At 34.6% G+C, this 26,703-nt stretch overlaps 1 protein-coding gene across 7 annotated transcripts in view; it reads right to left on the bottom strand.

Annotated features, from left to right (window-relative positions):
• Positions 1-26,703, bottom strand: part of CCNT2 (cyclin T2) — a 40,415-nt gene that overhangs the window by 6,984 nt on the left and 6,728 nt on the right. For 4 of the 7 annotated variants that reach the window (XM_082689317.1, XM_082689319.1, XM_082689316.1 and 1 more), the window contains 5 exons: positions 13,289-13,417; positions 11,492-11,552; positions 9,510-9,572; positions 6,308-6,353; positions 4,566-4,729 (listed from right to left, as the gene is read on the bottom strand). In XM_082689317.1, the coding sequence (XP_082545443.1) occupies positions 4,566-4,729; positions 6,308-6,353; positions 9,510-9,572; positions 11,492-11,552; positions 13,289-13,417 (463 nt within the window). The other 3 variants (XR_014300275.1, XM_082689320.1, XM_082689321.1) reach the window with 3 other exon arrangements.

Genomic DNA, 26,703 nt, shown 5'->3' with positions numbered 1-26,703 from the left:
AAACAGAAAATCTTCATTAAGCAAACATCATAGAAATTATTGCAGGCAAGATCTATCAATAGATTCTTTAAAATTAATGGACAAAGTTGGAGGAAAAAGAAGATATATGTATAATCCTAAAATACCTTCTTCAAGATATTTAATTACAAAGAGAAGAACAGTAACTTTAAAACGGAGAAACCCAGCAGATACCACCTTAACTATGTGATCATGGTTATTACCAGTAATAAGGTAAATCCTTTGAGGAAAACAAAACAAAACAAAAAACAACCCTTGAGAAGATGCACAGGGCAAGGTAAATCCTTTTTCCATTTCTGTGGTATTCCTACCCAAAATGCATTATTTCAATCTAATATTGAGAAATATCAAACCTTAACTGAGGAACATTCTATAATGTAACTGGCCATTCTTTTTCCTTTTTTTCTTCCCAGAAGATTTTATTTATTTGACAGGGAGCGTTTGTGCACATGTGCACAAATAGGTGGAGTGGGCAGAGAGAGGAGGAAAAGCAGGCTCCTCGCTGAGCAGGGAGTGTGATGTGGGTCTTGATCCCAGGACCCTGAGAATCATGACCTGAGCTGAAGGCAGACCCTTAACCGACAGAGCCACCCAGGTGCCCCTCATCATTATTTTTCAAGGTCATAAAAGAAAATGACTAATAGAAAAACTGACTAATTTAGAAGAGATTTAAAGGGCATTTCAAGCAAATGGAACATGGGATCTTAGAATAGAAAAACTCAGGACATAAAATAAAACCTGCAGTTAGGTAACAGTATTGTAACAATGTTAATTTCTTGGTTTTGATAACCATGTATATAAGATGTTAACATTAGAGAAACCAGGTAAAGAGTATATAGAAACTGTATTACTATGTAGTTTAAGTTTAGAATTATTTCAAAGTTAAATGAAAAAAATTCCTCCATCTATACTCATAGACTCCTAGTAATTATTACTATTAACACAGTAGTAAAACCACCTTGGTCATGTATTTTTACCTCACTTTTTTCTTAAATTTGGGATTACAGTGAGATGACTCACTTTTCCAAGGCAGTGTGGTTCCAAAACAGTGCTATTAATAGAGCTATTGACCACTCAAGACAAATATCCATACCAGTCAAATGAATTACAGTATCACATAATATTAGTCATGCCAATTTAATAGACATAGATTCATATATTATTTTTTAGTACGCACAGTAAGCTTCTCTATAAATGATTCTAGGCAAACATGCCAAGACTGATAATGAAAATGAAGACAATACAAAATTTTTCTTTAAGAAAAAATGTGCAAAAACTCAGCACTTATTATATGTTCATAAGCTGTGACAACTTAAACTTGCTTGTGAACTTTTTGATCCAATTTGAGTGAAAACAATCTAATGCCTGGACTACTATCCTTCCTAATTTGAAAAAAACCCCACATTATTTTATACTTGGTACTAAGAATCTGTCAAATAATCACTGCTAATATATTACTTAAGTGCACAACAACCATAGATGATGCTTAAAACAGAGCCATTTTTCCCTTCCAAACTAGTATACAGAAAAAAAAAAAATTCAAAATGCAAGAAACACATGAAGGTCTGTTATTAATCATAGAATAAAAACAAACTGCAAAACAACAACAAATGTTACAGGTAGGCCAAGTCCAAGCCAATGCTGTTTTTGCAATAGTCATTAAATGAATTATTATTATTATTTTTAAGATTTTATTTATTTGACAGAGATCACAAGTAGGCAAGAGGGCAGAGGGAAGCAGGCTCCCTGCTGAACAGAGAGCCAGATGCGGGGCTCGATCCCAGGATCCTGGGATCATGACCTGAACTGAAGGCAGAGGCTTTAACCCACTGAGTCACCCAGGTGCCCCATAAATGAATTATTTTAGTGAATACTGATTCTTAGACACCAGGCTAAAATTCAGATGTATCTTAGTATTTTAAACTGTTACATTTTTTTGTGATTAAAACACAAAGAAACAATGCTATATGAAATGCTGAAACTGTCAATGTCTTAAATGTCCCAGATTCCTCCTCAGTGGCTCTTCAAATAAGTAACAGACCTGAGCCTTTTCAGAATGGAAACAGAGAGATTTTTTGGGTGGCCTCTGCTGTGTCAAAAAGAAAAAAAAAAACAACTTTAACTATAACTTATGAGAACTGTAAGAGGCAGATTACCTGCTTTTTGCGAACTTTGTTTTAGGATCATGTATATAAATTATTGTTATTCCGATTATACCTACTTTATCTTATCTGTTACCTGCTGAAGTAAGATGGTGGCACAGATAACTTAATTTTCAAGTCATAGATGAAAAAAAGCCCCCACTGGCTTTTAGAAGATGTCATTTCCACTCACTGAAGATTTTCTTCTCTCTCTCTTTTTAAAAAAGATTTTTTTTTAAAGATTTTATTTATTTATTTGACAGAGAGAGATCACAAGTAGGCAGAGACGCAGGCAGAGAGAGAGAGAGAGGAGGAAGCAGGCTCCCTGCTGAGCAGAGAGCCCGATTCGGGACTCGACCCCAGGACCCTGAGATCATGACCCGAGCCGAAGGCAGCGGCTTAACCCACTGAGCCACCCAGGCGCCCCTTAAAAAAGATTTTAAGTATTTATTTGGGGCAGGGGTGTAGAGAACACAGAGGGAGAGTGTGAGGCTTAGCAGGGAGCCTGACGTGGGGCTCCATCCCAAGACCCTGAGATCATGACCTGAGCTGAAGGCAGACGTTTAACTGCCTGAGCAACCTACGCCCCTCCCTCTCTCGTTAAACTTAAAAACAACAACAACAAACCCCCCAAAACCCCAAAACAAAAAAGCCTCTGGCAATGTGAGGAAAAGAGCATAATTAAGTGGCAGTAATACAGCATGAGCTACACACTCTTGAGAAAATTTTCAGGGAGGGGAAAAAACCCCCTAAAATCAAGAAATCTAAAAAGGAAGCTTATTTTACCAGAAAGGTGGGCAATATTGCACATAGACCTATACCCTGTGTTTGGAAACAAAGTTTTGTTGCGACACAGCCACACCTATTCATTTATAGATTGCCTATAGTGGCTTCCCAGCAACAGGGGCAGGGTTGCGTAGCTGGCATAGACAGAAGGGACCTAAACCCTAAAAAGAGTTACTTTTGGCCCTTCACAGAAAACAAACATCTAGGTTATAGAAACATGCTGAGATTTTACTGGAAGATCACATGTGAAACCCAAAGAGGTCTCTATGTAACAGATGTCCTCAGTATCAACAGATACAAATCCTATTTTCCCATTAGCTTCAATTTTGCAACAAAAGTTAGGGAAAGCCCACAGAAGAACAGGCTGAAAATCTAACATACAGTTTATATCTTCAGTAAGAAGTGTAATCTACTTCCTTTCTGAAATCTACAGTATTTGGTTAAAATGCCTTTTTTTCTTTTCTTTCTTTTAAGATTTTATTTATTTATTTGACAGACAGACCACAAGTAGGCAGAGAGGCAGGCAGAGAGAGAGGAGGAAGCAGGCCTCCCGCTGAGCAGAGAGCCCGATATGGGGCTCGATCCCAGGACCCTGGGATCATGACCTGAGCTGAAGGCAGAGGCTTTAACCCACTGAGCCACCCAGGCGCCCCTGGTTAAAATGTCTTAATCCCCAAGAATCTCTCCTACCTATGGTCAGCTTCTCTTATCTGTTACCAGAGAAGTTTCTTATTAAGAGAGATCTAGTTCCAGGTTCACAATTTATAGTATTTGTACCCTAATTTTGTCAATTCATATTTAATAACGAAAGGCAATAATGACACACGTCAGTGGAACTACAGAACATGGAATGTTACCCTGAAATATCTCTAGCTCACTGCTTCACAAGTTCTACAGTAAGTTATAACCAACTATCAACCTATAGTGTTACAAATCATATATACATAAATATATTTTTGAAAAGTCCTAATAGGGCTTTAGATATTCACTGGTGGTTAAAACACGTTCAAATTTTTTTTGTTTTGCTTTGTTTTTGTTTTTAGCTTTTTCTTTAGGCTAATGAATCCTTATTATTTATTTTTTTTTAAAGATTTTATTTATTTATTTGACAGAGAGGGATCACAAGCAGGCAGACAGGCAGGCAGAGAGAGAGGAGGAGGAAGCAGGCTCCCTGCCGAGCAGAGAGCCCGATGCGGGACTTGATCCCAGGACCCTGAGATCATGACCTGAGCCGAAGGCAGGTAGGAAAAACGGCTTAACCTACTGAGCCACCCAGGCGCCCTGAATCCTTATTTTCATCCTGTTCATTTGCCCGTGTAATTATGCTTTTAACAATTCTATTACCAAATTGTTAAAATGAATTTATAGTTATGTTTCTAAGGAGTATCTTATCTCTTGAAACACAAACTAAAATATTAATAGTTGAAGAGATATCTGAGATTAATATCAAGAAAAAACTACAGAGGGAGGAGAAAATGGTGGAGCAGCCAGAACTAGTAACTATTCACTTAAGTATGAGTCTACAGGGATTTGCTTTTTTTTCAAATCTAGACAAAAGCAGGCATACTTTTTCAATAATATAATTCCACATTAAAAAAATATTTATTTTTCTCTACTTACCATCTAATAATTCTAGAGTAACTGTAGGATCCACATATTCCCACCAATGTTTTCCATCAGTTGACACAGGAATCTCCCAATTGGACCATTTGCAAGCCAAATGAATACATACACATGCTATCACTGTTGGTTTGTACTGAAGACAGAAGGTGGTAAGGTGTAGACTGTTGTAGAGCAGGTGTGAAAACGAAGAACCACAGTAATTCAAATATGTAAAACAAAGAAAAATATTTACCAGTAAGATTAGAGCAAAAACAAAAGGTTTTCTTAAGTCTACAATACAAAACCTTAATTAATTAAAATTTATCACTATAGTTATAAAATCCTAATACTAAAAAACCCACACAGATTATGAACATTCTCCACATTCTGACTCCCCAGAGCATTTCTTAATACTAATATATAAAGATTTCTAAATTTTGAAGTATATTTACTTCTTTATAAGAGGGGAAGACAGTGTATTTCCAATAATCAGCACAAACAAGTATAACATTTTAATTTTTTTGGCAGTATTTTTGTTTCTTTTGTAATGTCTTGGCAAAAAAGTAAAGAAAAAGCAATAGACTGTAAAACTGACAAAGTAATTTCAACATCACATTACAGAATCAGGAATTCTACCATTTGGTATGGGTTAAGAAACAGAATTCTCAAGTAAATCAAAGAGAATTTAACACTTAATCTATGTAAACCTCTGTCTTCTTTTCAGCAAAGCTACAGAGAAAACTTACCTTTTGGTGAACAGCTTCGAGGCCCAATGTTGCTAAGTACTAGAAAAATGCTACCTTTCTCCTTCTACTATATGCCCCAAACTGGGCATATAACATGTTACAGCTAGCCTTTTCTAACTGAAGTATATTTAGTACTTTCTTTTTGTTGCTCAAAATTCCTAGGGACAGAGGTTAAATCCCAACAACATATACCTAAGAAAATAAATTGGTATTTGCCAGTCCAAAGCTTTACATAAAACTTAACAGTGTCACAAGAAAGTTAGGAACACACAGTGCTAGTTTGGTCCCCTCCTCCCAAACAACCCATTTAAAAAACAAACTGAAAGCATTAATATAATCAACCTAGAACAGAATTATGTATTAAAGGTTTTAAAAAATTATTCTTCCAGTTCAGTTCAGAATTGATGAAAAATGTTTATCAACCACAAACCCACACTATTTTTTATATAAACTGAAAAGGAAGCAAATTTTTTTAAAGTAAAAATTGTACTTAGTCAAATCTAGGCACTGACAGGACTTGGCTACTTCTGATTTACAACTAGTGGGTATTATCTGGAAGAAAAACCCAAGTTATATAAATTTTATTTATTAAAAAAACTTTAATGATTATTTTAAAGTTAAGACTGGATCAATGTGAAATTTTAAAAAATTGTCATTTAACTATAATTGTAAACTAGAAATAGCTTTATACTTACCAAGTTGCTCGAATTTCTACGTTAAGTTTAGCTCTTTGTAATCTTTAGCTGCTATTCAGGCTACCAATTTTAGACTTATGCACTCACAAATCGAGAATATGTCATCAGAAAGCACCACTACACTTCACAATGTGCATTTAACCCCTCTGTGCCAAAAGTCCCTTGTACAATACACCGCAAAGCAGACAGGAAGGTACCACCACAGTAGATGGTCCAGTCTCCTGTTGCAACAAGGGTAAGAGACACATTGAGGGGGCCCTGCATTAAAGGAAGCTATAGTGTGCTACAACAGTGCAACAAAGAGGGTCAGGATAACAACCTGTTGGTAGCCATGAAATAGGATGTCTGTGCCAAATCCTTGCTTGCTGTAAGAAAAGAAAAAAAAAACGAAGACAATACTATCAGCTTTATTGTGCTACCATCAAAAAGTTCTCAACACAACAAAAACTTCAAAGTTTTGTACACAAAAAGTAAATTTTACTTACTACTTACAAATATCACAAGAGCGCCATCATTTTCTATACTACTGAAAATCTTCAACAACATTCACTCAAATGTTTCTTGCTATCCCCCAAAGATCTGAGAAACAAGCCGATTTGCTTTTAGCTAGCCAGTTACAAGGGCTAAACTTGTTACTAAGTTAAGCATCTAGTCAGCTAAAAGTTGCAATAAAGCATTCTCCTGGATTTAAAAAAAAAAAAAAAGAAGAAGAAGAAGAAGAAAAGATTTTGAAGTCTAATACAAAATACAAAGAGGTGCCTGCCAGACTTAATCCTCAGTCATCATATTTAAGTTGGCTTAAGTACTTCCATCCAAAGAAAAGAAAACAAAACAAACCCTCCACCCCCCAAATTCAAGAGAGCATGAACTGCTCAGTTTTTTATGCTACTAAGCATCAACAAGGAATAAACAACCTAGAAACATCCTAAGGGCGTAGATATAGAAAACTCCACCGCATGTATTTTTCTTACAGAATCCAATTGTCAACTTTAGAAAAAGATGTAAGTACTCTAGGGAATCAGGATGCTCCAACACTGGTCCCCACAGGAAAAGCAATTTAACAACTAGCTTTTAAGGCATTGAAATTGAAAACAGTCCCCCGCTCACTTTATCTGCTCTCTTATTCTTCCCAATAGGGATTCTTTGCTTTAATTTCCCGTTTCCCCCAATTACATTCATAATCATTGATGCACCTTTCCCCTCTGCTCACCTAGGATCTGATCAGTTCACCTCAACTCACCCCTCTCTAAGAGGCCTCACATTTGCCCTCTATTTTTTTCATGGCACCTGTAATCCCTGCTGCCCCATGTGGATCACGAACATAAGGTATACAAAAGGGATTTGGGCTTAGCAGAGTTGTGCTAAGGAAGAGTGTCAAAGCATCAGATGTCTTGGAGGCAGTGTGACTTATGTATGGCATTCTTTCCTGGTGGGGAGGGAAGGAGAAATCACAGAAATGAAAGGTCCCTGTAAAATGACATTAGCCAATTCTGCAGCAAAGTAGCATAATATCAACTTTCTCATCTCCAGAGGGGGTGGGGGGTGGGAAGAACTTTAAAGAAACCAAACCATTTACCACCCCTCATACCCCCAAAGAATCAAAATATGTAGAGAAGGAAGTAAAAATAATTTTAAATTGCCATAGCAGTTTTTACCTCAAAATATACCTAAATTCAATAACCTCTTAACAGTGTACAATAGAGGAAGAATGTAGGAAAAATGTTCTTTTGTTAGCTGAAAATTTTAACAGAGCAAAGAAAAACAGACAGCAAACATAAAAGAATATTTTTAAATGGAGCAAGATGTAAACTACAGTTACCTGAAAATGTTAGTCAGACAAAATGGAAGTTAAACATATGTTAAGATTTGTATTAAAATTTAAGAATCGGTCACATTTTAAGCATTAACAACAAAAAATTAGATTTAAATATTCTACTTTGAATAAAACACCAAATTTGTAGTTTTTCTGAATTTTAAAAAACTTACTAACCAACTTTGTAAATGATTGGACTTGGTGTCTCTAGCTTTAGATATAGAGTCACATGTACAAAAGCTACTAAACTCTGATTAAAGATCAGGACTCAAATTTCACAATGATGCTAAGCTGAAAATCCAGTTTCATCTCCTACTAGGTACCTCTATAAATTTTAACCTAATATCTTTCTTCATTAACTTTTTTCATTAGGCTTGAAGCAAAGTTACATGGCTCCTCATTTATTTTCACAAAATAGCTTATTCTTTCAAGTTTTCAGGAAAACCACTCTAAAGCCTTTTTTCCCCCTTAATTCAAACACATACACTAGTTATCTAATATCATTCTAGACTATACTGTAATTCTGGGATTAAAATGTGCTCTAAATTATATTCCAATAACCATGAAGTACAGGAACCATAATTAAATATGTTCTACAAGTCATAACATGTACTAGTTATTAGAATAATAAAATATTAACGGGACTTTCAGAAGTCCATTTCTTAACAATGCCACTGTAATAACAGGTTTGTTTGTTTTAAATGTAGCCATTAACATAATAAAATCCTACCAGGTATAGGAATTCAATTTAGAATGAATAAAATGTGAGAATATTCAGGTAAAACACTAAAAAACAAAGAAAAGCCTTTAAAAGTCTTACCCATTTTGTTTAGAATAAACCTAAGGAAAAAAGTCTGGGGGTAAAAGAATGAAACTGCAAAATTTCACTTTCAAAAAGTAATAGAAAAAGGTACAATGAAAGTTCCAAGTAGTTGCTCTTAGTACATTAACAGTTCAAATGGGAAACAGGAAAGTAGAAGTAAGAAATAGTGTAACAACATGCAACTGTGTAAAGTATTTCTAGGGATACAAGAACAGATATGTAGGATTCATTAACAAGAGCAGAAAAATGTATACCACACACTTTATAAGTCATAAAGCAAATAATACAAAAAGTTCCTACTCCTGTTTTAAAAGGTTTAATAGGCACATTACAGGCTGTCTGTAGCATACTATGTATTTCCCCATTACACACAGAAAGGAAATTATTTTTAGTAATACTAAAGAACTTTGAAGAATGTATTAAGTCAATTTTGCTCAAATGAACGCGGGGAAAGTATTTCCAAAATGGCAAATCTGCTAAGACAATTTTAATCTGAAAGATCTGAGGATGGTCTCCAAATTCTTAAACTGTAATAACTTTTTTAGAAGTCAATGGAAGCTTCAGACAGACCAGAAATTTTCTGTGTGTATGTGTTAATAGCCAACTTCTTAAATATTAAATGAAATGGGACTGGCTTAGCCTAATGGGGAAGTGAAGAGAGTCTTAATATTTGGAGGCCCTCCAATTTTTCAGTGAAAGGAGATTCTCCTATAAGTTTAAAGGCCGCTAATTTGCCAGGTAGAAACACATGCAGAAGTAAATAAATAGGCAGATGCAGGACACCAAAAAATGTTGCTTCAAAATGACATTTCCCCATTTTGATAAAACTCATTCAAATAATAAAAAGCTTTAACACTTAATTTAGAAGTTTCAAAGATCACTTACCTCTTACTAACTGGGTACATTTCACCACATCTGTGTGTGGATGTTCAATGGTGATCTCAAAACCTGAAATGAAAAGCACTTTTTTCCCAATCACTTACCACACTACAATACTTGCCTGAGAAATGCCACCCATCGGCACAACCATAAATGTATAATATATTGTTCATTATTAAAAAGATCCAAAGACAAAGTTATTTGCTATCACTGACATGCTCATTACACACCTTCAATGACAAGAAATAATTTCTTCTAAAAACAATGTTCCACTTACTGAAAACTGGTTAACAAAGCTATTTGCAGATTGGGGTGGTATTTATTAAAAATTCTCAATTATGATTACCTTGAGATTACCCTCACATTAAAAACAAACTAAAATTACAGAAAATAAAACTATAAAGCAAAGACTTCAACTACATAACATATTTTTAAAAATGTATTACAACTCTTTCAGAAGATGTAAAGAGTATTTTTCATAAATATAATCCCTGGCCCACAGTTGGAGAAAAATCTTTTAAATGATTTAGAGTCGTCTTTTTTTCTTAGTATGTCGTAGATGAAAGGGTTTCAACCACTTAGTTTACAATCACATTTCATTTATGTATGTACATACGTATCAATTACATACATTTATGATAAAGTTAAGACTTTAACTTAATTAAAGTTAAGACTTGTAAGTTAAACTTGTAGCCTCAAGATTCTTTAAATCAGGTTCTAAAACCAAAGATAAAATGCTGAAAGAGCTTTCCATGTCTAAATAACCCTTAGGGAGGGCTGGGTTTTTCCTTTTTTGAAAAAGTGGAGGTCACATTAGTGTCTTCAGGAGAAGTAAACAAATAACATTCTGACAAACAGGTAATCCAGATTTTTAAAATTGTTGTGTGATCTATTTGTATTTCTACTGTAATTAAACCCACAAAATCATACTTTAATCAAAGCCACAGAAGTACAGCTTATAAATTCTAATTTAAAATAATTCCCCTTAATTTTCCTTTTAACCTTTATTACACAAACTTCCCCTTAATATAATTTTTCTTTTAACCTTCATTACACAAATCTTTGTAAATTTCATATTTATATAATCTCATAAAGCATGTTACTACATGCTAAATTATTGGATTTGGAGATAAGATTCTCACTTTTATTTTTGTATCTTTTTATGCTATAAAAATATCAAACAAGTTCCATCTATTTTAAACAAGCTACTTTTCTTTAAAAAAAAAAAAAAGTATGTAATGACAGGAGGCTGATTATTAAACTTCTTTTTGTTTGGGAATGGAGTAATAAATAACTACCATAATGAATAATATAGCGACTTCTGACACATACTATGTGGTACATGTTTTTTATACACTATCTCTCACCTTCAAATTCACAATGTTAAAGCAGATATTATTACTCTACCCTGCGTATACAGAATGGAGGTATAAAGGTAAAATGACTTTGCCCAAGTTTAAAAAGCAAGTCAAAGGCATATGGATTTTAAACCAAGAGCTCCATAAAGCCCGTGTTATTCCCATAATACACTGCCAGGTTCTTCCAGAAGTAATACATGACTTCACACAAGACAAACCATGCTAAGTCTCAATTTCCTCAACTAAAAAGTGAAAAATCTGAATAAATAATCTTTAGAGATCACTTAAATTGCAAAAAATTTGCAATGCAATTTTCAGAAAAAGATGACCAATGTTTAAATAACTACCATGTCACATTAAAAATGTGATAAATTCGCTAAATACTGACTGTAGTCAGAGTATTTGTACACATTACAATCATATGCAGCCTTTCACAATGAAAATATGTTTACTGTTCAATTAATGATAAATGAAATAAAAAAAAAAATGGTTTCCTTATAACCAGGTAATACTATTCTGGCCCTAAACCTTGTTTTAAAATGAAACTTTATTCAGTGGTAAAATTATTCCATTTTTAGGACACCACACTGAAGAACACACACAAAAATAATATCTGATGAAAATACATACCTAGGGTTTGTAGCATTATGGTTTCAAGTAAAACCAGTTCTTGAGTCTGCTGAAGGTAAGCCTGCCAGGTAAAAACAATAACATTAAAATGCTTAAGATAAACACTACTAGATCATGGGACCGTTAAATCTCATGAAAAGTAACAGATACATTAAATCAGGGTAGTTTGGAAACACAAAGGAAATAATTTGAAGGTGACAGAGAAATCCCATTTTCTACAACCAATCTAAACTTGTTCACTTCTAATATAGAATATGTAAATAAGGTAAAAAACAACAAGTTAAATAACCCCTAAAAAGACAACAATAATATGAAAGGAGGTAGAGCTTAACTGAAAACAACAAACCCTCCCGTCTATACTATAAAACTTCATGTAGGCACTCTGTGCTTCAAGACACATTAAGACAGGAAGCACCAACTCAAGTAAGAACATCAAAATAACATAACAATTCACTCTAAGATATTTTGTGTGGTAATTCCTTGATGGTCAGAGTAAGTCAGTGAGTTTTTTTTTTTGAACTTCCTCTCCTCAAAAAAGACAAAATATAAATCAAAGCAAACCCTCAAATCTCTAGGTTAACAGAAAACATTTTAGATATGAAATACCAAAAGAACGTATCACACACCCATGGGAAAACAGAGGGTCTTCTCTTTTACTTCAACAAATCATCCCCCTATTGTAATTACTCTGGGAATAGAGAGTATAAAAAATTTCTACCATTATCAAATTTCTTAAATTTCGACAACCGAGTAAGGTGATTAAGAAAACAACACATCATAAATATTCACGTAAGGTCGTGTGGCTAAACTCATAGTGAAAAGCACCTTTATTTATGTCCCATTTTGAAAAGATCACCAAGATGATTTTTTAAAACACAGATTTCTATTATTTGAACAATACCCTAAGTATTCACCAAAATTAACTCTGAATCTTAAAGTTAATAGAAATTATAAGAACAATCTCTGAATAATCACACATTCTTTATAACTGAATGGTAACATTAGTATCTCACTCCCTTAAAGCCGACATTAAAGATAAAACTTGTCATTAATAAACTCAGATATACTTAAAAAAATCAGATATACTTAATCTGGACTTTAAGATTAACTAAATGAAAGTAAACTAATATAATCTGGCAGTCATTCAGTAGTTACAAAGTTTCTGATAGAGGAACTCACCTATAATACAAGAGCTGGGAAAGTGAATTTAAAGGCCTAGAATTCCACCTTCTGTTTTAAGATGTCATAATATTTTAAAATGGCACTTATAAACAAGGTCTATTAAAATGCTGATAATGAAAAAGTTGTTTGGAAGCCAGCATTACTCTTGAGGAAAATTAAAAATATGAAAAAAACCCTCTCATGAAAGCATGGTAAAACAGCGTCTCTATGGATCAGTATCAGAGTGATAACTATTATTATATATGCATTAACAACGAAACAATTCTGTAAAATTACTATTTACTGCTCTAGAGGCCAAGTCCAGAGATTTTTCTATTTTCTTTTTCATTGTTGACAATTTAAGAGTTATTTATCTCTGGTCTCAAATGGACCCAAACAATGGAGGTGATATGACTTACCCTCCACATATATCATAGGTTGGCTGTGAGGATCAACAACAAAATGTGAAACACTTAACCTTTGAATCACAGCCTTGACATGATTCAGAACAACACTGAAACTCATGTACATACATGAAATATGTTTGTTAGATCACTCGCCGGTATTACATTCCTAAATGGTAAAAAGAATAAGCAGCAGTTGGAAGGCATCACCAATTGAATTATTATTACGTACATCACATTTAGTATCCAGCAGTGGCTCTAGGGGATGAAGACAAGCATGTGCTACTTTGATAACATGTTCAAGTTTTCGAGCCTGTTCTTCCACTTTTGCAGCCAAAAATAATGCAGTAGGTGATATTATCTGCAGAAAAGATAAAAATTTGGTGACTTAGAAGTAAAAAATTTTGGAAAAACCTTCTATTTTCTAAGGGAGGGGCGTGCAAAGAAGGAATGTAGTATTAAAAGTATGAATTGTGAGTTGGGCTATAACAAGACTGATATAAGAGTTTTAATTAAATAGAACTCATTACCCTAGTCTATAAAACCTGCTTTACTTGTTTTGCAAATAGAATACCAAAGGGAAAAAGGAAAAAGACTTTTACTTGGGCTAACTCAAAGAAACTTTAAATCATATTAATGCACGTAAAGGGGGGAAAAAAAAACCTCAAGCAAAATAATAAAGCCATAGCTTAAAAAAAAAAAAAAAATAGGAAAGTAGTAAAATATACCCAAATTTTCCTTCTTTTTAGGTACAGCCACTACTTTCTACAGTTTTTATTTTTTAGATTAATCAACAATTCATTGTGTGGCTAAGAACTACACAGTATTACTTTTGGGACAGAAAAAGGATCTACAAGGCAAAATGAGAAGATTCTGAATGTGATATTATTACCTAGGATCTGTATTACTTCACTACAGCAATACTAAAAGCAGCTTTAAAAATATAAGGGAATAAACATGTAAAATAAATCAATAAAGTAGAAACACTGCCAACCGGAGATCAAGAAATAAGCAATATTTTTTGGCTTTATTAAGTTATATGCTCTTGGGATTGAAGTACAAGAACATAGCACTACAAAGACACTGACTAAGACAGAGAAACATCAATTTTGAGCAATTTACCCCGAAATTAGGAATAAACCAAATTAATTGCTGATTCAGAAAATAGACACATCCAAAATTCAAATAATCTAAGATTATACAGAAGAAACTTCTCATGGGAAGATGATCTCTAAATGTCAAGATTCAGATTATTTTTTAAGAAACGAACATCTGAGTCTCCCTGTATCTTGGGAGACTCAATCACTACATACAATCAATGCCAAAAAAGGAAGGGGAGGAGAGAAAGCATGAATCATGCTACATGACTTGGGTAGTTAACACAAGAAAGTTTCTGATACAAGGACAACTCTTTCCTCTGAGCTTTTAAAACAACTTATAAGTAATGCTGAGCCATGAAATTTAACCACTGGATTTTGGATCTGAAAGGGACCTTCACTAATCCAACTGCATTTGCAGATGAATAAATGGAGTAAAAATGACTTCAAGAAATTCTATTCCTGATGTATACATGTTTAAAACAGACCTAAAATTAAGTGCATTTGGCTCCAAACTACCAGGAATGTTACCGTAAAAGGACTAAGTAATTCAACTTGGGCTTTCAACTTATTTCCATCCTTTAGAATTAAAGTTACAAAACAAGGAAAAGATGTAAAAATTGAGAATGCTCAAAAAAGCAAATTATTCTTAGTTTTCACAGACTTAGAATAAACTAATGTTATCTTTATAACAGATTTAATTAAGCAACACTAAAATTAGGTAATACCAGCTAAATAGCAGTCATGCAGGCAGGGGGTTTTCTGAAATGCAGAGAGTACAAGACAATTGGAGAATCATTTCCTAGCTCAGTTATTTCTTCTACATACTGAAAATTTCCTACCCTGCTACCTACTTCGTTTGATTAATTTCTTTTCTATTTAAAGGCTTACCTCATCCTAGGGAAAATTCCTGAGTCAGAGTGAAGTGCCCTTCTTTATTCAGTAGGAAGCTACATACCTCTATTATTTTACTTTCACTGTATTCTAACTTTTGGCTTATTAATTTTATCTGCTATACTAGTCTAGAAGCAGCTTAAATATAGAGATTGAATTAATCATTGATGTTCCCATTGTCTCCCATTGTGCAGCTGCTGTTCAATATACTTGCCAAATGAATGATATGTGGATAATCCACATATAATTGTAAAGGCACTGATGTTAAATTCCAAGTATTCCTAATCCCACAGTAAAAATCTAAGAGCCAATATCACAGGGTAAGAAATGCAGCAAACTATAAAGATACTTTGTTTCCCATGGTCTGTCACAATTTACCTAAGTGATGTCTAAAAGGGGAATGGCTAAGCCAGCCATCACATGCCAGAACTATTTACCAAAGAGTGAAGCAATACAGACACAAGTCCAATGTCAAATTAGACTGAACTTAATACATAAACTTCCTTTCTAACTGCCAGATGATCCAGGATTTCTCTTACTCGCCTAAAAGGTACCTCTAAAGTCTTCAATGAGTTCTTCTTGGTAAAATCTCTTAGGATTCCCAGTCACCGCTTCATTCTCTTCAGACTTCTTGTAAGCCTCAATATCAAGAAGTACTTTCAAACCACACAGCTTTTCTCCTTACAAGATAGTCTCAAAGGAAACAAAGTATGTGTACTAGAGAACGGTTCTAAAATTCTACAAATAATTAAAAAAATTAAATGTTCAGAGAGCTAATGAATGATCTTCAGGGTAGATTCCTGGTTTATTTACCCACACTCCTCACAGAAGTCTTTCTGTTCCCTCTAAATAGGGCTCAATTCTCATCCTCCTTCCAGTGCAACACTAATACCCAACACTCTTCCAAAGTTCCTGGTGAAATCCACTAACTCCATTCACATTTCCTCCTCTACAGCCTGCAAACATTTTAGTCCATCAGGGCTGTAAAAACAAAACAAAACAAAACACCTTTTTAGATAATACTTTGTGAATATCCATGTGAGGCATTAATTTTAAGGATGACTAAAGAAGGTAGTCAAGTTAGGTACTTTTTTTTTTTTTTTTTTTTTTTAAATAGAAGGCTGATTCGTTGTGTGGCTTACTGAAAGGAAAAGAATTCCAAAAATTTTAAGTAATGGCTATATTATTACTGGTCTGTGGCTTTTAAAGGTGAGCATACTTTTGAAGGCAATAAACATTCATTAGTGCACATAACCTTGGTTCAAAGTCAAAGAATTCATACTAATATTAGAGTAGATACTTGGTTTGAGTGAGCAAACAACTATGAACTGAGATTTTAGTTCACTGGGGATAGGGACCATGCACTACCACCTTTGTGTTCCATTATCTAATAAAGCTTCTCGAATTACTATTAACTACAGGAAATAAAAACTGATTTTTAAATAGTATCCAGAGTTTGTGAGCCTAGAAGATGTATAACTATTTCAAAGTGATAGTACATTCTCAAAACAAGACAAATTTCTACAGAAATATACCATACAAATCATGAAGAGGGGGAGGTAGAGGTGATGAAGCCAGCTGTAGCACAGTAGTCAGGCTGCCTCAGTGGAATCCTGGCTTTGTTATCTGACTAGCCTAGGCAAATTACTTATTCTTTGTGGCTCAGTTTCCGCATCTGTAAAATGGGAGAAATAGTATCTGCTTATAAAATTGTGGTGAGGATTCATTGAATCAATGTATGTAAAGCACTTAGTATAGTGCCCCAGAGTAACAGGACTCAAATAATATCATTATTATGTTGTTAAGTTAAACAACTGTGTATCGCTACTGCTGATCTTAAAAAGGATTTTGCATGCTTTTAAAAATCCCCTTCTTGGGGCGCGCCTGGGTGGCTCAGTGGGTTGGGCCGCTGCCTTCCGCTCAAGTCATGATCTCAGGGTCCTGGGATTGAGTCCCGCATCGGGCTCTCTGCTCAGCAGGGAGCCTGCTTCCCTCTCTCTCTCTGCCTGCCTCTCAGTGTACTTGTGATTTCTCTCTGTCAAATAAATAAATATAATCTTAAAAAAAAAATCCCCTTCTTTCTTGCTCTTCTTCCTTTCTTTCTACATACTGAAAATTAAGTTAAGTTAAACTGTTAAACTGAATTCTTTAAAGGTTCCATGGTAGCCCTAACTAAGCAGATTCAGACACTAAAATGATAACACATATTTCTTCAGTCACTGCAATACACCAGTATTTCTTTTGTCCCTTCTCCCTCCAGTTGTTTTCAGCCCCTTCTCTTTTTCTAATCCTTTATATGTTTCTATTCCTACCTCTTGATCTGACTCCCTTCCTTCTCCATCTTTTCTTCTCCTGCCCATTCCTGGCCCCTGTCTCTCCTGTCTGCTCATGATGCCCTCACTGCTGACATTCTTCACTCTCCACTGCTGGCTTCAACCTTGATATTTGGAGGTAAGGTCAGTTTGAATTAACAGAAGCCTGGGTAATTCCTAAATCACTGATGATGGCTGTGTGCCAGTCAGTTTCAAATGAATCATTCTGGTCTTTACTCTTTTAGTAATTAATTTTGTGCATATACCTTGTGTGTACATCTGTAGTTAAGAACTAGCTACAACTGTTTTATTACTCTTCAACTTAAAATTTCCTAATCCAAAAGACTCCCTAACAGAAACAAAGAAAATGCCCCCCTCCCTTTTTTTGGGGGGGGGCTAATATATCATTAGTAGGCTTGTTCTAATCTCTTCTTATGTTTCATCTTTAGGCCCTATAGGCTGGTGAAGCCACTTCTGCCCTGTTACTCAACTGCTCCCAAACCACCTCCTCCACTAGGACTAGGATAACTATTTTCCTGTGCCTTCAGGAAGCTTCATTTTTGGGGTACCTGGGTGGATCAGTCATTAAGCATCTGGCCTTCAGCTCAGGTCATAATCCCAGGGTCCTGGGATCAAGCCCTGCATTCAGCTCCCTGCTCAGCAAGAAGTCTGCTTCTTCCTCTCCAGCTCCTCCTGCTTGTGCTCCCTCTCTCACTGTCTCTGTCTCTCTCTCTGTCAAATATATAAATTAAAAAATCTTAAAAAAAAAAAAAAAGGCTTCATTAATGAATATACAGTTCTACGTATCACAGCTCAGAATTGGGAAACGACACACCTGAGGCTATAGTTAAAGAAAAATGGTAATGGTACAACTTTATAAGACTCCCAGAAAGGTTTTAGAATAGGAAAAAGGAAGTAGAAACTTAGATGTAACAAGGGGGTAACAGCTCTCAACAAAGAAGAAAACAGATTAAGTCAAAATGTCGATTTGTTCAAAACAAAGATCACTAAGATTTACCAATCAGATCAAAATTCCAGTACAAATTTAAGTGGTCCATATCCTTAATTTTGATGCACTGAAAAGACTGATATCCCAGGATTAGAGAAAATGTCATTAACTCAGTCTGGTATTTTAGTTGTTTTTCTACCCATATAATTATGCATGAGTGTAATACTGTCAACATAACAAAATTTATACTGAGAAATAAAATAATCTTCAAGTTGGATGTTATTTGGGATTTCTAATTACATCTAAAAGAGAGCTGGTCTATTAAAGACTAACTAGTATTCAGTATTGCTGAAAAGAAGTAATAATTAAGAGAACAGACCCTGATATCCACAGAGTAAATACATGATATTTAAAAGAATTTAAATGCTTAATGTAACTTGGCATTTAAAAATTTATTTATGGAGCCTATGTTACCATTACGAATCTGTTAGAAAAACAAAAAATTTTCAACTTACAAAGTACATGTAATATTTCATAGGTAAGTCTCTACTCTCCCTTAGACACCTAGCTCCTACCAGCCAACAATAAACAGTCATAGATTATTAGTAAACAAGTTGCACAGGTATTAAAAATTTCACATAAATCTTTAGAACTCCACTTTCCTTCAAATGGCTAAACAAATAAGAACTAATATTACTGAAGACTTAATACTGTGGATAGTATTCCCCAAACTGATCTACAGATTCACATATTCCTTGTCAGAATCTCAATTTCTCTGCAGAAATTGACTGGCTGATCCTAGAATTCCTACGGAAATGCAAGGGACCCAGAACAGCAAAAATAATCTTGAAAATGAAGAACACAAAGTCAGAAGACTCATACTTCCCAAGTTCAAACCTTACTACAAAGCTAGAATAATTAAGACCATGTGGTAACAGTCTAAGGAAAGACATAAAGATCATAGAATAGAGTTTCCAGATATAATCATTTAATTCAATGGAAAAAAAATTAGCCTTTTCAATAAACAGTGCTGGGTCAACTGTATATCCACATGCAAACAAACAAACAAAAACAAAAAGAAGCTAGTCCCCTTCTTTACACCATAAACAAAAACTTACTAAAAATGGATCACAGACCTAGATACAAGAGCTAAAATTATAAAACTCTGAGAAGAGGAATAAATCTTCATGATCATAGATCAAGCAATGTTCTCTTTGATATGACATCAAAACGCAAGTGACAAAAGAAAAATCCTAGTAAATTAAATGAATGTATTATGGATGAAATATCAGCAAAGTGAAAAAGGTAACCCACGGAATGAAAAAAAATATTTGCAAATCCTGTATCTGGTAAGGGATTGGTATCTAGAATATACGTATAACTCTCACAATTTGATAGAGAGATGATGCAATTTAAAAAATGGGAAAGAGGGGTGCCTGGATGACTCAGTGGATTAAGCATCTGACTCTTGATCTCAGGGTCATGACTTCAGGCTCTACCAGGCATGAAGCCTACCTTAAAAAAAGGGGAGGGGAGGGATAAGTAGATATTTCCCCCCAAAAGATACTACAGATGGCCAATAAACACACGCGAAGATGCTCAATAACACTAATCATTACAGAAATGCAAATTGAACCACAAAGAGATAATGCTTTTTATACTCACTAGGATGCCTGTAAGATGGGTATAATAATAACAATAATAATTTCAAAAAGACAAACAGATAGTAACAGTTGTCAAAGATGTGGAGAAATTGGAACCCTTAACACATTGCTTGTAGGAAGGTAAAATGGTATGGCTAATTTGCAAAACTGTGGCAATTTCTTATAAATCGTTTTTAAAAAGCTTTCTGAGAGGGGGAAGGAAAAGAATAAATGAAACAAGATGGGATGGGGAGGAAACAAACCATAAAAGAAACTCTTAATCTCACAAAACTGAGGGTTGGGGGGGGGTGGTGGGGTGGTGGTAGGATTATGGACATTAAGGAGGGTGTGTGCTGTGAAGTGTGTAAACCTGGTGATTTGCAAACTTGTACCCCTGGGGCTAATAATACATTATACGTTTATAAAAGAATTTTTTAAAAAATTTAGAAAAAGTAAAAAGAAAAAAAAATTGGAACCGATGTTTAAGTCTACATAAAGTGAACCGTACTGTTAATTCAAGTAGTAATCACTCTAAACAGCAATCACTGAGCTAGAGCAATACAAACTAAAACTTCTATTTAACAATGTGGGGAGTGTGTAAAAATTTGATTATCTTCTCTGAATCAATGCATCATTTAAAGACTTTCCCCAAATCCTCAGAATTTCTTTTCTCTGCTGAAAGCTATTTTTTTTTTTTTTCTAAGCATGAAACTATGATAGTTTTCATGATCTCAAGATTTTTGGCCAGAAAAGAATCATTATCATGACTTTGTAAAATTTCTGAATGAGCCCTCTATTTAAAATTAGCTTGAATGTGCAAACTTCTCTATAGAACAAATTACTACAGTGAGATCCAACAGTAATCTTGTTGACAGATACAAATGTCTATACTTTTCATTAGTTAACTGGTATTACTTTTTAAGAGTTTATAGCCCAAACCAGCACCATCAAATAGAAATGTAATGTGAGCCACAGTGTAATTTTCCTAGCAGCCATGTTAAAATAGTAAAGAAATGTGAAATTAATTCACTTCTAGTTAGTAGCTATATTAGCAGCACAGGTTTAAACCCACAATTGACATTCTAAAGAAAATGATTACATTAAAATGATATGAAACAGACTGAAATGTATTAAATGTTCACTGGCATCTCAAAATAGCTCAAACTGATTACTTTTCTGAGTTATTCCCAGAGCAGAAAGACAAATTTTTTTTCTCTCTCTCACTAGAATGTAAATCCCTTAGGAAAAACACTATTTCTTATTTATCAAAAAAATATCATGCCTACTTTGCACACTGCTTGTCACATAACATGTACTCTATGTGGACTAACTACTGTCACATAAACACATAGCATCACGTAACAAAGTACAAACCATTAAAGCTGTAATATTTAAAAATTTCAGTGCTGAACAAGTAGGTGAACTTCTACAGTCATTTGTTTCTTTTTCTGTATCAGACTCAAATAACTTTAAAAAACCTTCATTTTACATGCTTTTCTGTAAATATGGTATCAGGACCACTTACTAAATACCTTTACATCTAGAACAGTAACTTAGTTTAGAATAAAATCTCAGATTTCCATCATCTCCTCCATTGTAAAGTATATAACAATCTGATTTTCTCTTAAAAAAATTATTTTACCCAATCTTATGCACTAAAAACATCTTCAGAATTTCTGTTCCAATTGCCTTCAAAGTCAATTTATAAATTTATAAATTACACAGAGACCTTTGTGTGTCTTGGGTAATAAAAATACTCGACACACATTTGTTAATGTAAAAATCTGCTCTATTCATCAGTTAGTTTAGAAATGCTACATTACCAAATTGTATAAAATCCTTTCTTATTTGAAACAAATGAGCTAGAGCTACCCTAAGAACATGAACTATCAGGACTAACAGACACATTAAGTGTGTGTTTGCGCGCACGCATGTACAAAAGATTTGATTTGAACCTTTTACAATCATCTGAATTTGGGGGGAGAAAAAAGAGCTGCTTCACAAAGACTTTATAAAGACTTGTATAATACACTGCCCAATATACTACATCAGTCAACAACCCTCTAATTAGGCAGGCAGAGTTCCATGTTTCAAAATAACATTGAAGTTTTGTGGGAGAACATTCTAGAGTTCTTTTCAAAAAAATCGGTCAATAATATCACATACGCTTTTTATGTCTATTGATAAACTGTTCCAGATGGATCATAATGTTCCTTCTTTAACAGAAAGAAGTTCAAGTGACTTAATTATTCCTAAAAAATTACCCTTATCTTCTTAGACATTCTTAAACCTATTAAGGGACTATTAAACCTATTAAGGTTGTCCCCTGAACAATGTAGGTGTTAGTAGTGCTACCCCCCTACACACACAATACACATGTAACTCTGACTCTCCCAAAACTCTGTAAGTAACCTATTGTTGGCTGCAAGCCTTATAGATAGCCAATTAACACATTTTGTATGTTATATGTATTATATACCATATTCTTCCAATACCTCATTTTTCTCAAATTTTCAGTTTTTCTAGGCTATATAGTTTGTCATTGAGTTTTTTCAAAATTATTGCAAATCTCTAAAAAATTTCCTAATATATTTACTGAAAAACATCTGTATTAAGTGGACCTACAGAGTTCAAACCTAAGGGTGAACAGTACATTTAGATGATAGTCTATCTCCTTGTTTGGAAATTAGCCTATCATCTCTTAAAGTGACGGACAATTACCTTTTAATGTCTTATCTGAAGAATTCTGAGAAGATAGGGGCAGACGTGGTAACGAAATCCCCACAGAAAAGCAGAGTAACAAGAGAACAAAAGCAAAACTCCACGGATATTTATAACCAAACTACCTGGCAAGGCATTCCTAGGAAATTCAAATACAAATGGATAAAGGAAAAAACTGGCAAATATGTAGCCATAATTCCTACCCAGTATCAGCATCTACTCAATCCCTACCCAGTATCAGCATCTATGCAACAAGAAGCAAAGCAAAGTAATAGGCTATTTGCTGGGCTTGATAAAAGAACCTCAAAATAGCCCAGACATTTACTGGAAATCATGGTGGACCAATCAGGAAACAGTAGCTGAACTGGGGAGGAATTCTGTCAAGATCAATTAAGTGGGTATATGTCAGAGGCCTAGAGAAGGGCTTAAAGGGTTAAAGTTAACTTCTTATGTACTAATCAAACAGATCTCCCAAGGCTCTTTTCCAGGACTCCACACTGGAAAGAAACTTTTGAGATCCAAAGCAAAACTGGCAGGACAGGGAGAAGGTAAACAGAAAATAAAAACGAGGGAGGGGAACATAGCCAGGGAACCTCAGAAAGTAAACTGTTATACTTTTGTATATGTAAATGAAAAGTATTTGGGCCATACTAAGACACCGTAAGAAAAAACCAGAAGAGTTAACCCTAAGCAACAAAAATCATACTAGAAAGAACTGCTCAAAAAAACAAAAAATGGTACTGGGAAAACTGGATATACACATGCAAAACAATGAAATTAAACCCTCACATCACACCACACACAAAAATTAACTCACAATGGTTCAGTGACCTAAATTTAAGAACTAAACCTGTAAAACTCTTAATAGAAAACGAGAAAAGCTCCATGAAAGGTTGGGCAATGATTTCTTAGAAATGACACCAAAAGCATAAGCAACACAAGAGAAAGTAGGTAGACTGGGTTCATCAAAATAAAATACTTTTGTTCATCAAAAAAGTGAATGAGCTTACAGAATGAAAAAAAAATTGCAAATCATGTATCTGGTAAGAGAATAATTTCCAGGGTATATAAGGAACTCCTATAGCTTAAGAAAAAAATCCTATTAAAAAATGGATAAAAGACTGGTTAGATATTTCTCCAAAGAAATACACAAATGGCCAGTAACCACACGAAGAAATGCCAAACACCAGTAGCCACCAGAGAAATGCAAACTGAAACTACGAGATACCCACTTCACATTCATTAGGATGGTTATTATCAGAAAATCAGAAAAGAGCTCATGCTGGTGAGGACATGGAGAACTTGGAACCCTTATTCATTGTTAATGGGAATTTAAGACAGTGCTATTGCTGTGGAAAACATGGCAGTTTCTCAAAAATTAAATATGGACTCACAATGTGATCTAGTAATTTCACTTCTGGGTATATGCTCAAGAGTTGAAAGCAAGGACCTAAGTAGATTTTTATAAACCCACATTCACTACAGCATTATTCACAATAACCAAAAGGTAAAAGGAATCCACCCGTGGTTCATTCATGCAAAGGAGTAACATTCAGTCCTAAAAAGGAAGAAAATTCTGACATATGCCACAACATGGATGAATCCTGGAAACACTATGCTAAGTGAAATAAAACAGACACAAAAAAGGACAAATATTGTATGACTCCACTTATATGAGGTAAACAATAGTGAAATTCATAGACTAAATAGAAAGGTGGTTTCCAGGGTCTGCGGGGAGAGGAGAATGGGGAGTTTGCTCAATGAGCAGAATTTCCATTTGAAAAGATTGAAAAAAGTACTAGAACTGGATAGTGGTGATGTTTGCTCAACAATGTCACTGAACTGTACTCTTAAAAATGGTTAAAATGACCTTTAAAAAGAAAAAAAGGAAAAAAAAAAAAAGATAAAAAGGGACACCTGGGTGGCTCAGTCCATTAAGCATTTGCCTCTGGCTCAGGTCATGATCCCAGAGTCCTGGGATCAAGTCCCACATCAGGCTCCTTGCTCAGCAGGGAACCTGCTCCTCCCTCTGACTGCTACCCTCCCTGCTTGCTCAGTCTCTCTCTTTCTCTGACAAATAAATAAAACCTTTAGGGGTGCCTGGGTGGCTCAGACGGTTAAGCATCTGCCTTTGGCTCAGGTCATGATCCCAGAGTCCTGGGACTGAGCCCCGCAATGGGTTCCTGGTTGGTGTGGAGCCTGCTTCTCCCTCTCCTTCTTACTGCTCCCCTTGCTTATGCTCTCTTGCTCTCTCAGTTAAATGAATAAAATCTTTAAAAAATGGTTAAAATGATAAATTTCATGCTATGTATATTTTACCACAATAAAAACCCAGAAAAATTAAAAGAGTAACATACCTCCAAACTAACAGACACTAAGGATTCAAAACACAAAACATAAGTAAAAAAGACGGGCAACCCTCTCATGTCTCCTCCCTCTTTGATAGCTTTGTACTATCAATAAGTTTTGCTTCAATATCACTCAATAAACCTTGTTCCGCTGCCCGCCCCCAAAAAAGATAATGTCACACATTGAAAGATCCCCTGAGTATATAAACCGAGAACAACCAACATCAAGATAATCCATAGTAAAATTACTGGATTACAAAGGAAAAAAAAAAAGTCCTATAGCCATAAGAAAACTAGATCATCACCTGTAGTAGTGCTTTATGCCAGGAAAAAAAGGTGTTACGTATTTAAGATATCTCAGAAAAAAAAGCATGAGTCAAGAATTTTATACACAGCAAAACTGACCTTGAATATAAATATCACAGATAAACTATTATCAATATGCAAAGATTCAGAGAATTTTGTTTCCATGATGTTCGAAAGAACTTCAAACAATCAAAATGACTATAGAGACATCAACAAAAGCATTGGCAGTGAACAAAAATAGTTACGTGTAGAACTAAGATTAAATAAGGATTAAAAGGGAGAGTTTTGTTAATGGCTATTTAAGCTAATGTAGTAGCCATAACAGGACTTTAAACAGCAGGGGTGAGAGGGAAAGCAAACAAAAACATTTTATTGTTCTCAATAATTATACTGGTGGTGATAGTACTGCTATTTCAACACTTATCTGTGTAATGTGAGGGTAAATTAATGAGTGATGATGGGATAAATTCTCTAATTCTACATTAAAAATTTTTTTTATTTATTTACTTGAGAGAGCACAAGCAAGGGGGAGTGGCAGGTAGAGGGGGAGGGAGAATCAGCTCCAGGCTGAGAGAGAGCCTGAAGTGGGGCCAGGTCCCGGGGATCATGACCTAGGCCAAAGGCAGACGGTTAGCCAACTGAGCCACTCAGGTGCCGACAAATCCCACATTCTTAAGAACTATTTGGTGTAGAAGGTCATAGAAATATACCACAAAGAAAGGTTAAGTAAAAAATGCTGCTATCTTGAATTAGCAAAACTCCTGAGGTATTTAAAATATACATTTAAAAGAAATACCTATTAAAAAAATCTGGTTAATATATTTCATATATTTAATGTGTAAATGAATAATAAACACTTAATATACCAATTTGTATAATAAATGTATATTTATGATACTATATATTTCCTCTCTCTGTTCACTGTAGATGCCTAGAAACAAGACAAATACAGTAATGAGTATCCCTAGTGTCCAGCTCACGGTTTTGAAATACCACTTCCTACTAAAACAAAGGAGGATTACTTAAAGAAATGGTGATTCCAGCTGTGGAAAAGAAAATGTACAAGAAAGCCTGGAATACCTTGTTGTAACAGATAGTCAGGAAGCTATACAAGATTATTGCGGTATAGAGTTACCATATGGTCTAGCAATTCTACTTCTGTACCTGAGAGAAATCAAAGCACATGTCCATCCAGAAATTTATACATAAATGTTCACAGGAGCAGTATAACAGCCAAAAAGTGGAAACAACTCAAATGTCCATCAACTGATAAATGGATATATAAAATGGAGTACAACGCTAGTTTGGAAGAAAAGTTAAGTGAAGCTTACACTTCACTTACAAGCTACAATAAGCTTATAAGCTATAATACAGATA

This window comes from Mustela nivalis (genome assembly GCF_964662115.1).
Source record: "Mustela nivalis genome assembly, chromosome: 11".
Classification (NCBI taxonomy): Eukaryota; Metazoa; Chordata; class Mammalia; order Carnivora; family Mustelidae; genus Mustela; species Mustela nivalis.
This window is presented reverse-complemented; position numbering and strand designations above follow the sequence as displayed.